General features: G+C 38.4%; 2 protein-coding genes across 10 annotated transcripts; one reads left to right on the top strand and one right to left on the bottom strand.

Moving 5' to 3' along the window:
* The first annotated feature begins 3,575 nt into the window (after positions 1-3,575).
* Positions 3,576-12,863, top strand: srek1 (splicing regulatory glutamine/lysine-rich protein 1). 6 transcript variants are annotated; one of them, XM_034122835.1, is made up of 11 exons: positions 3,576-3,819; positions 3,968-4,101; positions 6,093-6,208; positions 6,298-6,444; positions 7,150-7,328; positions 7,496-7,626; positions 7,717-7,831; positions 7,918-8,022; positions 9,055-9,126; positions 9,253-9,367; positions 10,568-12,863. In XM_034122835.1, exons 1-11 carry the CDS (start codon positions 3,692-3,694, stop codon positions 10,745-10,747), a joined length of 1,422 nt encoding a protein of 473 aa, XP_033978726.1. In that variant the 5' UTR covers positions 3,576-3,691; the 3' UTR covers positions 10,748-12,863. The 6 variants fall into 6 exon arrangements, with proteins under 6 accessions (XP_033978726.1, XP_033978725.1, XP_033978728.1 ...); XM_034122834.1 differs by having other exon boundaries at positions 7,915-8,022; XM_034122837.1 differs by lacking the exon at positions 3,576-3,819 and adding an exon at positions 4,726-5,757 and having other exon boundaries at positions 7,915-8,022.
* Positions 12,864-13,123: 260 nt separating this feature from the next.
* LOC117476369 (interleukin-31 receptor subunit alpha) lies at positions 13,124-21,056 on the bottom strand. 4 transcript variants are annotated; one of them, XM_034122830.1, is made up of 16 exons: positions 20,552-21,056; positions 20,291-20,344; positions 19,967-20,023; positions 19,769-19,880; positions 19,518-19,690; positions 19,269-19,414; positions 18,245-18,386; positions 17,980-18,068; positions 17,651-17,858; positions 17,362-17,547; positions 16,602-16,742; positions 15,879-16,040; positions 14,325-14,459; positions 14,141-14,222; positions 13,968-14,049; positions 13,124-13,857 (listed from the first exon to the last, which is right to left on the bottom strand). In XM_034122830.1, exons 1-16 carry the CDS (start codon positions 20,631-20,633, stop codon positions 13,384-13,386), a joined length of 2,325 nt encoding a protein of 774 aa, XP_033978721.1. In that variant the 5' UTR covers positions 20,634-21,056; the 3' UTR covers positions 13,124-13,383. The 4 variants fall into 4 exon arrangements, with proteins under 4 accessions (XP_033978721.1, XP_033978724.1, XP_033978722.1 ...); XM_034122833.1 differs by having other exon boundaries at positions 19,359-19,414; XM_034122831.1 differs by having other exon boundaries at positions 19,518-19,681.
* Positions 21,057-21,323: the final 267 nt, after the last annotated feature.

Raw genomic sequence — 21,323 nt, 5'->3', positions numbered from 1 at the left:
TAAAATGATTATCAAATAGTATGCAATTCAGCTACTGGTATTTGTGTGGTTTGATAACGCATGACGAAATACAGGTAAGGTGCTGTTGTGTAATTATCATGTTATTTCTAAAAATTGTATTTGCAAATTGGTGTTGCATATTTGCCAGCCAAATCAGACGGGTGTAACTGAAAACTGTAATGAGGGCCAACCATTTTACTATTTATCTGGTCATTTAAAATAAGAACAAATTATGACAATGCTATATTTATATTTATACATTTGTATCTTCCCTATATGAGCACAGTAGCTGTAACAGGGACTGTAGAGCATAAGTGAATAAGGTTGAGTTGTATTCAGTTGGTTTGAGTTTTATGACATACTGTAGCCTACTGTCTCTTCTCAGTGAGGCAGTAATAAGTCAATTTAATAACACAATAATCCTGCTCATCGTTAAATTACATTGGCTTCTCCAAAATAACCACATCCATAATGTGTGTTTTGGCAGGGCAAATGAATTACGTTATAATTGGTAACTCTCTTTAATTTTGAGATACAAATAATGATGTGCAGAAACAGCATATCCGAACACTCATCTCTTCAGAAAACACAAACTATATATTAACTTTAGAATATTTAAATGTTAGATGGAAATATAGTAAACAAATGTGATATTGTTGAACTTAAGAAGACCACAACATATCTCCAGATACATTTAACACAAAACTCAACTGTCCCTAGTAGGCTACAGAGAAACGACCTATATGACCTTTATATATACAGTCTATGACCTAGACCTGTACGTTCTATTATCACCATGGTGCTGGTCGCCATTTTGTTTTGTCCATTTTCGACACTTAATTCGTCGATATGAGGCCGTTAAACAAAATATAACCGGGTTTTCAAATCACTACAGCTTTGTTAACCCATTCTACAACTGTCCCGCCAAAGTTTTCCCAGTTCTATCGTATTTCTTTCATTTTATGCCGATAAAACGTTGAGTGACCCCAAATCTTGTTTTTCCAACTTTCAAGCCAACATTCCATAATGTCTGAATCTTAATATTTAACAATTTCACGTAATTGAATGCACATGTCTTACTTAAAATAACTCAAAGTGACTAAATAAACATTTATAAATACATTTGGCATGAAATTAAATGATGTATTACCAGCAAAGCCAGTGAACCACCGTGTGACACGGGTCAGCAGGTGTTCCTCCGCAGGGGGTCCTGGCGAAACCATGTTAACAGCTGGTATAGTTTTTTTTACTTTAGATTTACTTAAGGTGTTACTGATGCTCAGTTATCAAACTGTTGGTTCTTCTAGAAGTTTTTGGGATCAAAATTCAACTCTCCAGTTTTCGCATGTGAACTTGTGTCAAGTCTGAGTGCAAATGACTGATTGAAGCTCTGCAGCATTTTATAGCCTCGGTAGAACGTAATGCTCTGTTGCCATGACTTTCACTGAAGCTCGTGCGTGCCTGCCTGTGCATGAGCAGTAGGCCTACATTTGATTATGTAAATGGATGTGTGTTTGTTCAGACTTCAGATTAGCTGTGTCCGTACAAAAGGTGATGTGTATGAGGCCTCATGATGATGAACACACACACTCGCGTCTCTAAACTTGTCCCAGAGTAGAATAATAAAAGTTAAAGCAAGAATAAACCGTCCATATTTATTTTTTCCTCTTGTGTTTTGTAAAGATTGCTTACAAAATAAAAAATATAAATGTTGGCATACAGTTTATTGTTATTAGCGCATGCTTTCATTAATATAGGCTACTGAAAATATTGCATAGTCAATTAACCCCATTTTAGATATCGAAGCATTTTTGCTTCTAAAGTTGACTTTTTGTTTCATAATTGAGTAAATGTGGCGTCCTGATCCTCGTGTATCTTGTGATGCGTTTACTTTGCACTGGGATTACTATCGTAGTAATCATGATGCCTCAAAGGAATAACGGGAAAGTTACAGTTTAAAAAGAATAATTGATGGTTAAAACTTTTAACCATCAATTAATTAAATTACTTTTAACTTAAAAGTAGGCCTAGCCTATTATGTTTATCATCAATTGTTCTTTTTCGGAGCCTTGTGCACATGTCTGTGTTTTATCAAAAAGTCTCCTTGATTTAAAATTCTTAAATATTCACTTTTATCTATGTCCGTCACGGTGCTGCTCTGTTAAAACGTTTTTTTCTCACTGCAAAAGTCAACATTATGCCCACTTTTTACTTTTATTCCACGGGAGCTGGAGGCAGTCTCACGATGAAGAGAAATAAATAAAGCCTCCAATTTTGTCTGCTCCTCAGTTAATTCAATGTAGGCCTACACAAAGCCCACCGTTACCCCGTCAAATAGAAATAACCAGTGACCCTCTTAACCCGTTAATCGATCCAGTTTTTTCAACTTCTCCCCTCTTGAAGGCGCTACAGGTCCATCACAAAAATGATTTATGTCCCTATAGCAGTCAGTTCACTAAACTCCCCTCAATTTACCCCTACCACAAGTTCCCATACATATAGATAGGCTACATGTGATGAACGAACAGTGGTGAAATGTAACCAATTTACTCAAGTAGGCTACATAAACATTGAGGTATTTGTACTTTACGTGAGTATTTTCACTTTATGCTATTTCACCACTAGATTTCTGACATATTTATTTACTAGTTACTTTGCAGATTTAAAATATAAATCAATTAGGCTAATACATTATTATGTATTATTTTAGGTTAAGCTACTCTGTAGTGTATAAAGTAATTCAAACAAACCTGGGGCAAGTGCAACATTGAAGTGAAGAAAACATAAATGCACCACTAATTTTAATGCAATAATTAAAACATATTTGGTGCTTTAAATGGTTATTATGTACTAGGCTACTTTTACTACTACTTTTTAAGTACAATTTTGAATGCAGGACATATACTTGTAACTGAGTATTTGTACACTGTTTGCTACTTTTACTTAAGTAAATAATCTAAGTACAGTAGCCTACTTATTCTACCTCTGGTAATGAACCATATTATATTGTTTAAGTAGGCCTGAACTCCATAATCTTGATATCATAACAGTTCAATGAACTATTTTAACATTCATGATTGTGCAACTTGAGGAGCATTTCTTTATTGAATTTTCCTTCTGTGCCGTCATTCTTCTACTTCATGACAATTCAAAGGTAAATATTGTACTTTTTACTTCACTACATTTATTTTAGAAATGTAGTTAGCTACTTCATCAATTCAGATTTTTACACACACCACTTAGGAAGAACTTGTGTAATATGATGCCATCCAACATTATATTCTACCTGAAACAATAAGTGTGTTGAGAAACATTACACAGTTTCAGCTTCTCGAAATTTAAGATTTTATTTTTTATAATTTTGAGATTTTTTTCCTTGCAAATATATCCTCCTTCAAGTATATTTTTCCTGTTTCATACTTTTACGTGTACTATTCTCAATGCAATACTTTTACTTGTAATGCAGTATTTTTACAGTGTAGTTAGTACTTTTACTTTCCACACAATAGAGGGCAGTAGTGCACCACAGAGTTAATTATCAACCTGGTTTAAAAATAAGAAGAAGCCGGTGAAGCCTGTCGCTCCGCCCGCTTGGATGTACGCTGCACGGCGCCGAGCGGGGTGACAGAGAATTAAAGATTGTATATAAACACAATTTATAGGTTGTCAACGTTTTCTATCAGTTTGCACAATGAGCGGGATACCAGGGACTGCTGTCGTCCAGGTTACTAACCTGCCCTCGGCCGTGAGCAGCGAGCAGATGCGCACCCTGTTTGGCTTCCTGGGAGACATCGACGAGCTGCGGCTCTACCCGCCCGAGTAAGAGCAACCTACCCCGGCATGTCTAGCTATGCAACACCGTGGATCTGAGGCCTTTCTGCAACCCACTAAAACATGCAAATAATGATATAACGGAAGAAAAATATAACTAACCCGCCTTGTTTTCTGTTTATGCTTTATTTCACAGCAATGCCCCTCTGTCTTTCTCGTCCAAAGTGTGCTATATAAAGTACCGGGACCCCTCCAGTGTTTGTGTGGCGCAACATCTCACCAATACTGTTTTTATTGACAGAGCTTTGATAGTGGTGCCATGTGCGGAAGGTGAGTGAATGTCGGTTTCTTTAAAGTAATACAAATGCAATGTACGAATTGCTATGAGGTCGTCCCTTTTGAATCCAACCGTTTGGTGTTTTGGTTGAATTATGGGTTGTTTTCTTTTTCTCACATGGAGTTGTGCCAGTTGGGTAGTCTTGATTTTAGCCACTGATGACGCTAGTTTTGTACACAGGTGTCTGGTTGTATCACCCTAAAAAACCTAGCCATCTTATTTCCTGTAGTGCCCAGCCAAGGTTTCTGTTTGCTGTCACAAGGTTGTTTCTATCATTAGAGCAGTGATGACTGTTTTCGAAGCTCCACTACATCGCTTTACTCACTGTAAACACTGGATTATGTGAAACAAGTAGCTTGTGTATTTTCTTTAATAAACTGCCATTACTTGTTTCATGAAAATAAGTCCATGGTATCACAGTTGAATTAATCCCCTTTCTCTCGCTTTCATTTTTGGTGCTCCTTTTTCTTTAAACCTGCCTCTCTTGTGTACAGTCAAACAAATGATATCACCTCTAACTTGATGCTTTTTGTCCACCTGACTTGGTGCTGGATGGCTACTGAGTTTATTAATTTGGTTTTGTATGTTTTTTCTGTGTGATTATGTGTGCATATCAGATGACTAGACTGGCCCAGCTGTTACACTACACTAGCCTGAGTCAGGCATTGTTTTCCAAGCCACTATCCCCGATCGGGCCAACGCAGCCTTCAAGGGGGAATGTGACCAGGAGAATAGCCTGCTGAGCCTTCCAAGATGGACACCTTGTCTCTTTTTATTTATTTAATTTTTTATTTTGGTTTGTTTCCTTTCATACTTTCCCATGTTGTCCACTCTCTACTGTCTCTATCTAGAAACTATAGTACTGCTTATCTCTAGCTTTGTGTTTATATTTGTTATTTTGGTTTGTTGTTTTGATTATTGTCCAACCCCCACCCCCCTCTCTCTTCCTGCTACAGCTGCAGCTTGTGTGTGATTGAATTCTGTCCAGGTTGCTACGGCATACCGGTGGGATGTGTATCACACATGGGATGCTAGGAGGATCACTAACACTTTACTCTCTTGTCGCCTACACCTGTTCACATAGTGAGGAGCTAGACATTATGAATGTGAGAACTAGTAGAATATTTTAAATTCTATTTACACTCACATTACAGCTCTGCTATGGATGTTTAATACATTATAATAGCACAAAGTCACTCCATTCAACATCATCTTTTCTTTTCAACATGTGACACATGATTTAAAGCTTTGCGTCGCTATTTGTTTTATATATTTCCAGCACTAGAAGAACATTTCCTGTGGTAATCATGCTCAGGGCTTCCAGCTACAATGAACTGAATTTGTATATGTTGTTTCTTAGTGGTCTTAACGTAGCTCTCTTCTCCAGCTATAAAAGCAGCAACCCTTAATGGAAGTGGAATCAGAACAAATAAATCCTAATTGGTTGTTTTTAGTCTTGGCTAACATTTCCTACAGTTCTTAAAATTGTTGTTCTTCTCTGTATCTGATGTCCTGTGTGCTATTAGTGATGCAGCCATTGGGGTTGTCTTGTGTTGCACACCTTTCCAACACTGCGAAACGATCGCCCCCACGGAAAAGCGCCCATGCTTGATATCGTATGGTTCATGACCAATATGTTTCCAGTACAGGTGACCCATGCATCAAAGTGTTGACTCATTCTCTGCATTGTGTTTTTTCTTATTCTTTTTTGATCTATGAAAAGAGACCAAGGACAAAAAAAGAGTGTTTTTGAAAACAAAGTAAAGATTTTCATTGACAATAATAATTCAGATTGACTGAAATGAATAATTTAACAAATGGAAGTAATGCTGCTCGGTCTCCAGTAGTAGACAGTTGTAGGCTGTATGGGGAGGTGTATGCTCTCTTTCTCTCTAGAATACAGTGGGCTAATTGAGCAGACATAGAGGAGACATAGAGACGAGTCCCTCTAATGCCTTCACTAATATCTGCTTCTGTCCTGCAGGGAAAATCCCAGAAGAGGCCAAAGCCTTGTCTCTTTTGGCACCTGCCGCTCCAGCACCTAGTCTGATTCCTGGTGGGGGGCTGCTGCCAATTCCTACTCCCGCTCCCCTTCAGAATGTGAGTCAGCACCTCTCGTGTCCTCTTTTATGTGTCTCCTTTGAGCTTTCATCTTAAGTAAAACCTGTGTGTGTGTTTGATACCTGCAGCTGAACGTCCCTGCAGTGAGTCGGCTGTCAGCTGCTCTGGACCCCACAGCATCATCACTCACCCAGGCCCCCCTCATGGGAAATGTGGACCCCTCAAAAGTGGATGAGATCAGGAGGACCGTCTATGTTGGCAACTTGAACTCACAGGTAACAAACCTCATGTCAAATGGTTTATTCTTACCTAGCAGCAAAGTGGTGTGTCTTTCCGTTGCACATGTAACCCAGTATGGCCCATTTGTGTGTTTTCAAAGAACAATGGAGCTATACGGCACAGAAATAGAGTAAATATTAGGATGTGGGTACTAATTTATTCTTCAATAATTGTCATTTTAGGTCATCTTGAGATTTGTCTACATAAGAAAGATACAGAAAATCAACAGACACATCCTTTAAACGCACAAAATGTAAATTTTGGCCACTACAGGTCTCTCAAAATAAAAGTTTGGCAGATATTGGATAGAGGGGCAGCTAACTAACTGCTAATGTTTGCTTTGCTTGTTTCTCTAATAACCTAAGATCAAGACATGCGATGACTAAAATACTTCCCCCAGTTAAAATATATATTTAACAACGGCTAAGATCTAACAAGTGTAATGTAAAAATGAGGCTCACTGGATACAATTCAATTGATGAAAGATTCTGGCAGACAACCACAACTCTGACTCATCCCCCATTTTTTTGTTGGTTTACCATTTACTGCTGATGGTGTATGATAATCAACCACTAAAATAGGTCCAGACGCCTAACCACATCAAGTCAGGCTCAATAAAAATAAGCTGTTGCCTATAAGGCACCAGTCACGTTCAGGCAGAGGATCAAAGCTTTACATTCTTTACATCCTTCATTCCACAGACCACCAATGCAGACCAGCTGCTGGAGTTCTTCAAGCAGGTGGGCGAAGTGAAGTTTGTGCGAATGGCTGGAGATGAGACCCAGCCGACACGCTTCGCCTTCGTAGAGTTTGTTGGCCAGGAGTCCGTCAACAGAGCCCTGACCTTCAATGGAGTCATGTTCGGAGACAGACCGCTGAAGTGAGTCGTTTTGAGAAAAAGACAATTTGACTGATCCAGTAGCACCTAATTTCTCTTAATATTGTTCTCAAATAAGAAGCTAGGTGGTCAAAATGACATGAGTCATCACAAAGAACCAGATATCATTAGTAAGTTGGTGTCAGTTGATATTGTTTTATGTCTTTCAGGGTGAATCATTCCAATAACGCCATAGTCAAACCCCCAGAGATGACGCCACAGGCTGCAGCTAAGGAGCTAGAAAGTGTGATGAAGAGGGTGAGGGAAGCACAGTGTACCATTGCTGCTGCCATAGATCCAGGTACAACATCTTGATTTTCTGCATGTTTAAGGGATTTAGTAACAGATAAGTGAATTTGTCCTGACACTGAGACTGCTACTCTTCCTCCAGCTGACTTAAAGAAATGCTCCCCCAGTCGCTCTCGGAGATTATGTCGCTCCCGCTCACTGTCAAGATCCCGCTCTTGCTCAAAAATGCACAGGAAAAGATCCCGCTCGAAACAAAGGTGATGACTAATACACTCTTGCATGATGCTGTGATCATATGATGGCAATCTTTTCAGGTCAGTGACATTTTTTTGTCCTGTAGCAGACCAGCGCCAAAGTTGTGTCCCAGGAATGACTCCCACAATTCCCGGAGCAGCCACAGGAGGAGCTCTCTCTCCCGAGACAAGAAACATAGTCGCAGTCGCTCTAGGTATGTTGGGGAAAAAAACACAATGTTTAGCTTGAAATATTCATCTAAACAGTGTTACAGCTGGATGTGAGGCACATTCTGCTGCTGTAATTTCATTTTAGATTTACAGTGCTGTAAAATTGGAGTAGAAATTGGCCCAATTCCAAACCAAACCCTACACACTACCACCCACAGGAGTGACACTCGCAGCTTAAAGAGTCCCCCTCCTTTCAGGTGGAGGTTGTAAATACAGCGGCAAGCTTTGGGGCCACCTCTCCAGCAGAAACAGGCCATAACTTTCCGTAACAACGGTTTCAAATCAACATCTCTTGGACAAAAAATAATAACAAAAATAAAACTCTAAAAATCTTAAATGGCGTTTATTTGATGTAAACCTATTTTTGGTTTAAAATCTGATGTTTATAAGCTGCTAAGTTTTTGCAACAGTCCCTGTAAATGTATACTTTATAATCAAATGCACACATTTACCGTTTTCTTGACTAAACACGGGTATATGATCCTTTTGAAAAATACGAGCTAACCATGACGTTGTTAACATCTGAATGAAATTATTAAATGTCTATCTTGTTGTATCAGTAAATGTTTGCACGGAACTGTTTGTAAAAGCGTGTCTCATGACGGACACACACGGCGTTGGGTCGGTCAGGCAGAGCAGCAGGTGAAGTCAGGTGTGATGCAGACTCTCTGTTGGAGGGCTTGTAACCCACCCCCCCTCCACACTTGTTGGTTTGGAACGGCTCTTTGGAATTGGGCCTAAATCTACTCTAGTGCCCTTCTGTTATCCTTTTCCTGAACAGCAGGGGTCCCCAGGCACTTGATGAGTCAGTTGCTGCCAAGATTTGGCTCATGTTGTGCTGCATCTGGCACCAATGAGGACAACATAATCTTATTCATCTTTTAATACAATACATTTGATGTTTTTTATGTTTCTATCAATGTTTTGTCCTTAATCTAATCTCATGTTCCTGCTTATCCATAATTGCTCATATTGTTTCAAAAATGTATTAAATCCTGGTAATGTGGTGTTCTCAGGGGCCATAGGAGGAAGAGTAAGGATCGCTCAAGGAGCCCCCGGAGGAAAGCAAAGTCACCCTCCCCAAAAAGGTAAACTCATCGTCTCCTATGCTAACCTTTGTCTTTTTTTTCAAGGTGTATTTACCGTTTACAATATCATTGATTTTGTGTGCATGATTACGATTTGTGTCCTTATGTCTGCATTGGCTTTTTCAGAGGAAGGAAAGACAAGAGGAGGGAGCGCAGCAGGGACAGGAAGGAGCGCTCAACATCCAGGAAGAGGAGCCGCAAGGACGAGGAGAAGATGAAGAGCAAGGCCAAGCCAATGAAGGTAATAAAGCTGTTAATTAAAACACCTTGCTTTAAAAGACCTCCCTCTGCAGATACCAGAATCTGCTGTTCATTTTCTCCTGCTCAAGCAGCCAAGTGAAGCTGTCAGACTGCTGATATTTGAATGAGCTGAGCTTTGTAACACTGACAGACATGAGGGGGATGAGATGTCTGTCCCACTGCATGTCTGCAAATCTCTGATTTCCTGTCCCCTAGAAATCCCCCCCGAGTAATCTGTTTTTTTATCAGAGGTTACAAAACTCAAGAATCAAACCTTGTGAACACCGACCTACTTTCTAAAGTTTATACTTTAGATCACACAAAGGAGATAGCCATCAGATAAAGGTGACACATTTTAATCTTATCGCGCTCCATCTTTGCTTCCGATAACAATCGGAACATTTGTTCAACAAATGGCAGCGGTTCTTCTCACTGCTAACCTGCAAAGTGCCTGCATAGCACAGTCTGTATATTCATGACACGTTTCAAAGTTCAAAGTCATTTAGACAGATACAGCCAAAATGCGTTTTTATAATAATACACATTCCCCCTGTAGACATCTCCGCAGTAATCTTTTTTATTTACCGAGTCATTGTACACAGAACACAGTATAACAGCAAAAATGTAAGAATAAAGTCTGTATTGGAAACAAGTGATGGAAATGGAAGGCAGCGCAGGTTCGCTGTTCAGTGTGAAGCCTTCTGTCTGCAGCCAGGAAGGATTCTGTAACTGAATTTGGAACAGAACCCACACTTTATTTCTCGACTGTGGAAATGTGATATTTTTCACATCCCAGATGAACAAAGGCATTTAAACGTAAGTGTTGTTGAAAAAGGAGACATGATTTCACTAGACTGAACTATAACTGGGATTTATAAATGAGTCTTAATCCTAGTTTATAAAAAAAAAAAAAAAATCAGTTTTAATTTTGAGAATGAATTGAGAAAAAGCAGAACCCACTTGCACATGAGACACATTGAAAATACATAAGATATGACTTGCCATTGCCATCGTGTATTGAGATATATATATAACGTTATATATATATATATAGAATTATTGAATGAATCAAAATACGTTTAGCAAGATGCTTATTTTAATTTAAGTTACCTGTTGATGTTCTGGTAATGTAAATCTTTGACCTTTTTAGTACCTGAACTTTGAGCCGACCAGGTTTGATTGTTACTCGTTCAAATTCCAGGTGGAAAGGGACTACGACAGGGAAGAGAAAGACGAATATGAAAGTGACAGAGAGGACACGCTCAGTGAGGACATGATGTCATCACCCTGCGCCCAGCAGAACGGCAGCTACAAGACTCACAATGAATATGCATCAATGGGTGCGGACAACAAGGGACTATTCCATCGCCATGGAAACTAACCCTTTTTTTCGTCAAATTATGCAGCACCCATCACATGAGTATAACCTCATATGCAGCAGATAACCACTAACAACAGCATGTTTGTCTCATCACCATCATCATCATCACCATCATCACCATCATCATCACCATCATCATCATTATCATCATCATCATTATCATCACAACCTGATTTCTAAAGCACATCGTTGCATGGACGCTGTTATTCATTCTCAATATCCCACTTTAAGGGCACTCGTAAGATTTTGGGACTTGCAGCAGGTACACTTGATACAATGTACAAAATCAGTACAACACTAAATAATACAAGCTTAGGAACACCGCAACAATAACTGAACTTTAGACGTATTGGATTGCATAACCCAATATAAAACAACAAATGTTGCTTTCTATTCCTCCAGTAAACATCTCAACCACACTTAGTTGTTCAAAAAGCCTTTATTGCCTTCAAAATGATCAGTATTTGTGTAATAGTGTAGTAAGTATTCATAGTTCATAGTAATGGTCTGCAAAGGCTAAAATCCCCACTGACGGCAAGCTGCTGTTTTCTCAATGCATAGACAACTCACTTTAACTCTGACTGACCTAATGCTTGGTCAAAAAATGGGTGCAGCTCTGTTAAAAAGGCGCTTTTATGCTTTTTGTATATGGATCAGCAAAGACTAAAATCGGAAAGTTATCACCAGAGGGAGTTTCTCTCCAACACCCTCATTAATAGGGCCATTTTTCACAAAAACTAAAACATCCCTCTCTCTGACTGAGGTCTCATGGGGTGTAACTGTTTTCTCTAAGTCTGCTTCTCTGGCCTTGGTGTGGCTGTGACAACAACTTCCCGTTTTCTGCTGGCTTATTTACTGAGTGAAACAAATGGTAACTTTTAAGGTGTAAGAACATGAAGGAGTGTATTGAAAAGTTGCCCTTTGTGGCGTTAAAGGGAGATTTGACAACCAGGTTGGTGAAATGTCCTTTTTCTCCCTGCTCTGCCTCCTGGAACCGGTCAACTGCTGTTGAGACTTGAAGTGTTGTAATGTGAGAATGCAAAATTGTGTATACTGTTCCTTTCAACATGTTGCTAATGTGTTTTATAAAAAGAAAAATGTCTGATATGGTCACCATGAATACATCGTTTTATATTTTGTTTTATGAGTGTACTTTCACTTGCTTTTATATATTTCAGGCTAGTTGCTAAATCATAGCTGTCACAATGTTTATTTTTCCTGTTGTTGTTGTAATGCTGTGAGATAAAAAAAAAAAAGAAGGTATTTACTGTTTTTTAAATACTAAAAAAGCCTATACTGTAAAAAAGATGATGGTGGTGTGCAAAATGTGTGTTAACTCATATTGCTCTGAAGAAAGTGAGACGCAAACAGAGCCTGGATATGTCAAAGGTCAAATAACTACTTGCACGCACAGAAGGGTCAAAAAGTGCCTAGACTAAGATTGTACAGAATATTCTAATGAAATATGGAGACTTATTGACAGATGCAACTTGGAATTATTGTTTAGGATGTAAAATACGTGAAGTTTATGAGATGTTATATTTAAGTATTGTCAGCTGTCTTTAGTAATGAATAGAGTAGATTGAACCTTCAGTGAATTTGTCTTTTATTTCACAATCTGTTCTATCATTTTTTAATTTGCTGTTCAGTTTGCATAATTGTGATTGTGTCAAAGATGTGTCCGCAAACTGGCTCCGCATTAAAATCAGTGCTTTTAGGAAAGCTTTAATTTTAAATGGAATTTAAATTCCACCTTTATGGCTTTTACAAACCTAATAGGTTATTTTCTTTTTCTTTTCCCGTTTTTTTCATTGACACAAAGCTTCAGTTTGAAGTGGTGAAGTCGTGATAATGTTTAATAAAAAATAAAAAAACATTTTCAACACAATAACACAAACCATATTTTGTATCCACCATGTATTGTCAATATGTAGAAAAGATTCATGGTTTGTTCCTGGGGATAAGGCACTTGATATCTGTGTTTGGGACTTCATCTGAAGGTTTGGTGAAAACACTGTTTTTGAAGAGCCTGGATGTATGTGCTCATCCTCAGTTTGAAACTGACAAAACATCTGATCTGTTTCCAAAAACACTCAATAAAGACACTTTTCATTCAGTCATTTGGTCTCAGTTGTGTCCTTCCACCAAGTAATTGCTGATTTTGACCTTTGCTTTCTTGGAATCTGGTCATTTTACTGTAAAATAGTGCCGTTCCGAAGGATTTGAATCATTAGTGAAAAAGTTTATATTTAAATGCATGTTTTTATTTTTCTGTTAAACTCAGCATCTCTGCACAGTTGCAGATATAGAAAAGGCATTGAGACGATTGTTCAATTGAACTTCATTTCAAAGTGATTATAATCATTTCACTAATGCTTATGAAGTCGGGGCATGTAAATGAGGTAATTTTTGCCCTTTTTATTCAAACGTCAAGGTTATCCATGTACAGATGAAAATAGCATACTTTATGTTCAAAGATGTATCTCAAGAAATGAGCAGAGATGTTAATGTGCATTTTCAAGTAACGTAGAAATACATACAGTATAGAGGTTCTGGATTTTGTGGAATGCCATACATACAGTATGTGGTCTGATTCAGATGTTCATGGACAATGGTTCTTGTGTTCCAAACTCTTTTCACAAAATCGTGGATATCTCCTTGCCGTCCAAGATCGGACTAGTACTAAATTGGCTCATATAGTCCAATCCTGATTTCACCACAGTCCACTCTGTGTCCTCTGGGTCGCTTTCTGTGTCTTGAGAAACGGATGTCCTTGCTGGCATGCTCTGAGGAATCCCCTGCTGAAACATTTCTATTGTCGTATAGTCACATGGAAATGTGAAAGGAGAGCTCTGGGGGTCTATCCTGTTGATGTCTGGGATGATTTTTCCAGTAATGTCAGATGGGATTTCTTCAGTTGAGTCTCCTGTGTCTCCCTGGATCCAGTTACAAGTCATTTCTGTTGAGTCTTCCTCATCATCTGAGGCGTGGAGGAGCGGCAACATTGATGGTAACGGGCTAGCAGGGATCACTTCTTGTTTTTCTACTATCTTTAGGCTGTTTGTATCCCATTCTTCCACCTCCAGGTGGTTTATGGATCCTAGTAGTTCCTGATTGAAGTAAAAACAGCTCCTCATTAACTTAAGTTGTACTTTGTCTCAGACTGGCTGGATGTTATGTTTTGCTTCATAATGTTAAAACTGCAAAAACAGACACTCACCAGTTCACAGGGCTCTTCTATTTTCTGCATTGCGTTGCTTTTTCCAGGGTTAGGTATGCTCGGCCACAGAATGACTTTTGCTCTAGTTAAAGTAGGTAGTGTAGAGTAAGTATTTACCAATACAAACATGTAGGGACAGCTTGTTCAGCATACATGAAAGAAAGGGACTGTACCTTTTTATTACCGGAGATCCAAATATAAGCACAATGCCTATAACTGCAAAGATTGTGATGACACCAATGAGATTAGAAAGTTCTACGGAAAGAAAGACAGCAGGAAAAACACATTTAGTGAGGCAGTCTAACAAATTACATTGTATAAATGTTTAGTGATGAAAAGATTTTTGATTCATTTAACCTTGAAAGTTTGTTTTAAAGCCGATTGGTGTGCTTCGTACTCCAACTCCCGCCTCAGTGAAACCTGATATCTGGACTTCATATGCTGTGCCATCTTTGAGATCCCCCAATTCATAGCTGTTTGACACTGTAATATCTGCAATGAAAGAGTGACAGGTTTTGAGCATGTGATTTGGACACATCTGCCTTCAAGTTAGGCTGGATTTCCAAATACTAAACCATCATTTACTTTTGGCAAAACAGATAGGGATGGTGACATAAATCAGTCGGTTGGTCAACAACTTTTATCCAGACTGAAATCTCTAAACAACCTTTTGGTGAATTTGTACCAATAATCATTGTCCCCGTAGAGCCCCATGTTTTTGTTCAACTTCTGACTTTCTTAGTTGTGCCATTAGCTGGTTAAATGTGTCTTTATCTAGTGTAACAGGACAGGGCAGATAAAGAGAAAAGTGGTAGTGCAGCAATCACGACAGAGGCAGTGTTCAAATCCAAAAAGAGGCTTTATTGCTAACAAACTCAAAAATACCTTTAACTAAACAAAGGCTAACGTAGCCGGGCCGCTAACCGACTTACCAGCTTACAAAAATGTTTCCTCACGCTGGGAGCCTCCTGCTCCCTCCATGTGCCACACACAACTGAGCAACTCTGTCTGCTTTGTCTCCCTTGAGGGAGTGATTAGCACCAGGTGTGAGGTCTCCACACCTGGTCCCAATACTGCTAATTGGCAGCGGGTGGAGCCACCTATTGGGAATGTAGGTGCCTCCCACTACTCTGCCTCTCAGTCCCTTACACTAGTTATTAACAACTGGATTTAATGAGCTAAACTGTGTGGTGATTCCTGGTTTTTGGTGAAAATGTGCAACTCAGGACTTTCCTGTCATCCTCACCTGAACAACACATAATGCTAATTTGCTAATGTTAGCATGCTACCAAGGTACACGATGGACATGGTAAACATTAGGTCTGCTCAATATCAGTATGTTAGCATTATTGTTTGAGCATGTTAGCATGCTGACATTGATTAGCAGCTAGCACAAGCTATTATGTGCATGAATATAATCGTATGGAGCTGCTAGCAGGCTGTATGGCTAAATTCAAAAACAGAACTTTCACACGAGGAAATGCTGTCATCTAGGTAGAGCTATGTTGTTGTAGATGTTTGTGATTGTTAGCAGTATGTTGTTAGTGCTTTTGTCACACCACATTGACAGCGTTCTTGTCTTGTCAAACCATCAAATTCCACTTATTAAGTTTGTAAGAATTGTCAGCTTTCAATTTCAGTCTATCAATATTGTTCATCAACCTCTAGAGACTGAGACAGTGGTAAACAAACTAGCTGGTAGACAGGAACTCCACTGACAATAATAGGCTGTGTGTCACTGAGGGCAAACAACAATGTGAAGCCAATGATGTTACAGCTGATACAAAGTTATTTTACATGTTTTATCTGGACTTTACAATTGAAACTTTGTTTTGTATTTATGGTTTGGCCAAAATAACGAGTATAAAAGCTTGTAAGTGAGTTAGGACTTCGTTTTGGGTGGATACTTACTTCTCTCTGTAGTGGCCCCTCCATGGTGGCACTCAGTGCAGTAGATTATGTAACCCAGAAGGAAACCTCTGATGTCGTCCTCTGGGATGGACAACCACTGCAGCTCCACTGAATTCGGCGATACATTGTAGATGCTGAGCTTTGTGGGAGCACTGAGAGGAGCTTTGGGAGCACAATATCAAGAAATCAGTCTGTTTGGTTCTTGATAGGATAAGAAAAATCAATATGTATTGGCCTATTAGATGTGATCTTTATCCTTGGTGTTAGCTACTGTAGGCTATCCGTGTAGCTTCTGTTGTGATTTCAATATTGTTCAGGCAGTCCACAACTGAAACAGACTGAAGCATCCCAACAACAATTTGATGGATTGCCATGAAAATGTGTATATTCATGGTCCCCCACAGGCTGAATCCGTGAGACTGTGTTGGACTTTGGTGATCCCTTGACTTTTCTCTCTAGCACTGCTAGCAGATTGTTTGATTTACAAGCAGATTCTCAATTTCTCAACCAATGTTGGATGGATGGAAATTCAATTTAATGCAGACATTCGTGGTCTTTGTAATAATTGGTGCAAACTCGTCTCTGGGACCAAATCTTGTTCGATAATTTGGTTTATCTTTGTCACTGTTTGGTTTTCTTTACAGCAAGCTTTATAGCATGAGAGTAATTCATTTATTGACAACATTATAAAAATAGTGGAAAGGTAGAAGGCCTGTGACTTACATCCTTCTATGGAGTAGAAGTGTGTTCTCCCATAGGTGCTCTCACTGTTGTTCACCTTCTTCATGTTGCAGGTGTCCTTGTCTGGCCGTGTGTGCAGAGTGATGCTGTATCTCTTATAAGGCTCCAAAGGCTCCAAAGGCTCTGGGGATTTAAAATAACCAAATATATTATCTCAGAGGAAGGAAACTGAAACTGAAGATTGTATTTTCATACTACCTATTCAAATTAGCAAACAACGTTCTATGAGAATCATAAGGCCACCTAAACAATGTTACTAGCAACAAAATTAGGAAAAAAAACGTTTTTGAACAAATTATGTTTAAACAGAAGATGCAAAAATGTTCACTGAAATGAATTGTATTTGCTTATCCTTGCATGTTTTCTGTTTTTTTAAGTGGGGGTTCCTGGCACAACTTCACATACGTCCAATGTGTATGGAGAAGGAACAAGTCTAAAAAGGTTTAACTCTCCAACAACATTTGAAGTATTCCGAAATACACTTGAAGTATATTAAAACAACCTGAGGACTCTGTCAGGGTCATGATACATGTTTTCCCTTTCCCTAACCTTAACTTTGTTGGCTGAACCTTCAAACAAATCCTTTTCCCTGAAAGGTCCTCTGCTTTGTACAAAAACACGTATATCCTTTAACTTCTGAATATGACACCTATTAACTTTTTTGAAAATGTACGTGGCAGAACACTTAAGTAAAGACATTGAACAGGACAGGGTTGGTCAACATCTGTACATTTTTCCTTACCTGGTAAATACGTTAAAGTCCTGTGGTTGTATTTATTCTCATAAAAAGACATGGACCCTGCTTTATGTCCCCTCTCCATCCACTCCACAGAGTAGCAGACATAGTTTTTGATGAGATCTTCTTTCCAGTGGATGGTAAAAGATGTATTGCTGTGGACTGTCACGTTCAGCATCCCAGCTCCCGTACCTGTGTGGACAAATTAATAGAGTATATTTTGTATCCTTTTATTGTACAAGGAATTATATAGATCATATCTCCAAAATAAAAATAAAATTAGTTGACAACTAACTTGGTGTGTCTTCTCGCTGTGGTATTGTCTGGCTCACAGCTGGGGATGTGCTAGCATTGTTCACAGCACTGATGTTGAGATGATATTCTGAATATGAGAGAGCCAGTCTGATTTCTGGCTCAGTGGTGATCATCCTCTCACGTGGGGCCTCTCCTGATGCTTTCCCAATGATCACATGGTAGCTATCATGCAGTTCTTTAGCAGGAAACTAACAGACAGGGTCATTTAAATATTGTAATGATATCAGCCATGCTTAAACAAAAGACATATTCCCCAATATATTTTGTGTTTCTTGAAAATGTAAGGAGATACATTAAAGAAAAAAATACCTTCCAGGTTAGAGAAATCAGCCTTCTGCCTTTTGTCTTTGCAATGTCAGTATCTTTCATGTTGACCATGACAGGCTGTGTAGTCAGTTCTGAACGAGGACATTTATTTATTAAGAAATAAAAAAAACAGTTCTTGCAATTTAACAGTTGCATACAATTATTTTTTCAGCATGTATCTCACATTTATCACAATGACCACAATAGTGTAAAAAAACCTGCTTGTTTTGAATGTTTTAAACCTATAAAAGTAAAAAAGCAAACGTACCTGCAGTGACAGTGTAAGTTTCCCTCCATGGACACTGTGGGCATCTAGCCTTAATGACGCACTGTATCTGCACACTGTAGACCAGTGAGGAGTTTAAATTCTCCACTGTACATTTCGTTCCATTTTTAGATTGCACGAGAGGCTGTGAACCACAAAGAAAATATGTAAGGCCTTTCTTCTTTCCTGTTATATAAATAGTTTGTAGATGAAATCATAACCTATATCTAATCATCTTAGCTCTTTGAGATCTTGTCTGCTAGGGAGACTCAAACAACAACAGGTCCTTCTGTAGTTACATTAAAGGGGAATTCCACTGATTTCACACATAGAGGTCAGTTTACTCGCCATGAAGTAAACTACTCAGCCGTTAAAAACAGCTGTATAATGTATTTTCTTTCTTCTGGAGCGCGCTTTTTAAAGTTTGAGTACTTTGTTTTGTTTCTAGTTAGCAAAGCACATGCTAGCACCATTAACTTAGACGGTGAACATGGTAAACATGATACATGCTGCATTTTGGCATGTAAACAATGTATTTGGGAACATATTAGTGTGCTGTGCCTAAGCCTGTAAAATGTTAGTCTTGTTCAAACAGTCCCTAAAGTTTATTGAAGTGTAGTACTAAATTGCTCTTGTGTTGTTTATAAAGTGTAGTTTTATTCTTGTTGCTAAAGAAGCCAAACCTACTCTTCAATGTAGTACATGCAGTAATACATTGGAAATGCATGGCACAATACTAAACTGGATAAGGTTGTTTCGAAATGGAGAGCAGTACGTGTGTTGTCAAATGTAGATAAGGGATTTTGTAACCTCAAGAGGGAATCCTGCTTTATTCAGATAAGAAACACATTTTTATTTTTAGTTTCCGTCCAAGTTATTCCACATGAAGTTAAAGTAAGACAGCTACCATACCGAATTCTCAGTTAATATAAGATTTAACTTTCATTTCAGTAATCTTGACCTCCCTTTTAAACTTTTAGAATATGAAAACTGATTTATGTTGTGTTAACAGGTGTTTGATACTGACCTTGCTCCATGACAGGCTACCCAGTGCTTTATATCTCACAAAGTAATACTGAACAGCTTTTACGTCCTCCTTTTGCCACTTCACACTCACATCTAGTTTTCCTGAGTGGCGACTGAAGGAAACATTATGTGGAGGATCACATCGGACTATGATAAAAAAAGAAAAACATATATTCAGTCAGAGATTAATCATCAAAAAGAGAGACATTATCAGGTTCTTTCTCTTATAAATAAATGTTTTTGGACTTACACAAGCTCATTGGTGACCCTCTGAAAACTGATTTTGTGCAATTGGTTGATGCGCTGTTTTCAAAAACCTCAGCGGTCATGTTGTACATTTCATATAAACGTAGAGAGATGTTTGTTTGTGATGTGTAGTAAGCTTCGCAGTGTTTTATCCTAGAAGGAGAAGAGCTTAAAAAACTGTTTAATGTTAGAAATCATTACAAATGGTACCAACAGTTTCATGTTAGATAGAAAAAATCAAGAAAGCCTACTTACGGTTGTTTTATGATCAGTGTGTAATTCTTTTCTGATGCGCTGTTTCCAGGCTTCCACACACAGCGATAGGATGTCGGATGTTTACCAAAACAATCTAAATCATGCACTCCAGCTAAAAGAGAGGCAGTGTAGAGTCACAGTTAAAAGTAAGTCTCCAATTTAATGATTCAATCTGTGATGACTCAAATGTGTTTTTACCTGGGTTTATCCCACAGTGCTGATATTTTGAAGAAAGGTTCTTTGACTTGCAGTTCACTGGAACATAATCAAGAATTGGTCATTTTACAAGAATGCTCTTTTCTCTGTGCAGAACACAACTCTAAATATGATGCCACTTTTTATTTTATGGTAGGACACGTATCTTATAATAATTACGATTTGCTATCATAGTTCTTGCAGAGAAATAGAGCTATTCATCCAGGAAAGTTATTTACTAAAGATACAATGAACACATCACTGTTAAGTAAGCAGCAGTATGAGGATTTATTATCTGAATTGTTGAAACAAAATAACATTTCCAACCTTTCAAAGCTTGAACATGAGAGGAGAGTGCTGTGTGGTAAACAAGGATCACACCTTTAATGTGAAAAAACAACAAGAATCTTTAGGGAAAAACTTATGTCAAAACTAAATACAAGTGTGGTTTGATTGTATAATGATAGAGCAGTTCACAACCTGCATTCGTAATACATTACAAAGAAAAATAAGGCTGAAAACCAACACAAAACATAGAAATAAAATAAAGATAACAAACTTTTAAAGGAAACAATAAAAAACACTTACCAAGGAGGAACACATATGATTTGATTCCATAGGAAGTGCATTTTGAGTCTAAAAAATCTAAAAGAAATCCGCTGCCAACCATCTCGCCTGGGACTGACTGAAGACTGAAACCAAGAAACCAACAGACTGGGTTGGAGGCTACCTCACCCCCACATTCTGCTCTTATTCACAATCATGATGCACACACTAGCTGCTCACTGGGTGACTGAGAAGAAAATATATGTTTGTAAGTTAAACTATACAGTCAGCATGGAGGGGTGGCAACACAGTTCATAGTGACAATAAACTGACATCTTCTTACTTCCTTTTTCCATAAATAGAGCTGCTTAGCATGTGAGGTTGTAGCCTTTCTGATAACACTGATATGCAGGAAGTGCCTTACATACAAGAAAATTGACGGTAAAAAGTGGTTTCTAACATGCGGTTACCGAAAATACGCTTTCTCAGACCCGCTGTGACTCAAAGCATGAACACATATGACTTTGTGATTTCAGGAATTCTTCATGCTTATATTGCTTTCAAAGAACTGAATGTCATTTTCAATTGGTGGAAAAATAATGAGATGTTATTAAAAGGAAACTAGTTGATTGAAGTTCTTTTAATGGAAGAAAACCCATTATACACAAATTATTTTTTAAAGTTGTTTATAATTAAGGGGAACCTTAATTGGGAGTTTCAGTGGAAAATTGGCAGAAGGCATCTGATGTGATCAAAAGCTCCAGAAACATCTCCCGCCGACCTTATGGCGAGGGTTTTTCCAAAATAAAAATGT

Source organism: Trematomus bernacchii, unplaced genomic scaffold (assembly GCF_902827165.1).
Source record: "Trematomus bernacchii unplaced genomic scaffold, fTreBer1.1, whole genome shotgun sequence".
Classification (NCBI taxonomy): Eukaryota; Metazoa; Chordata; class Actinopteri; order Perciformes; family Nototheniidae; genus Trematomus; species Trematomus bernacchii.
This window is presented reverse-complemented; position numbering and strand designations above follow the sequence as displayed.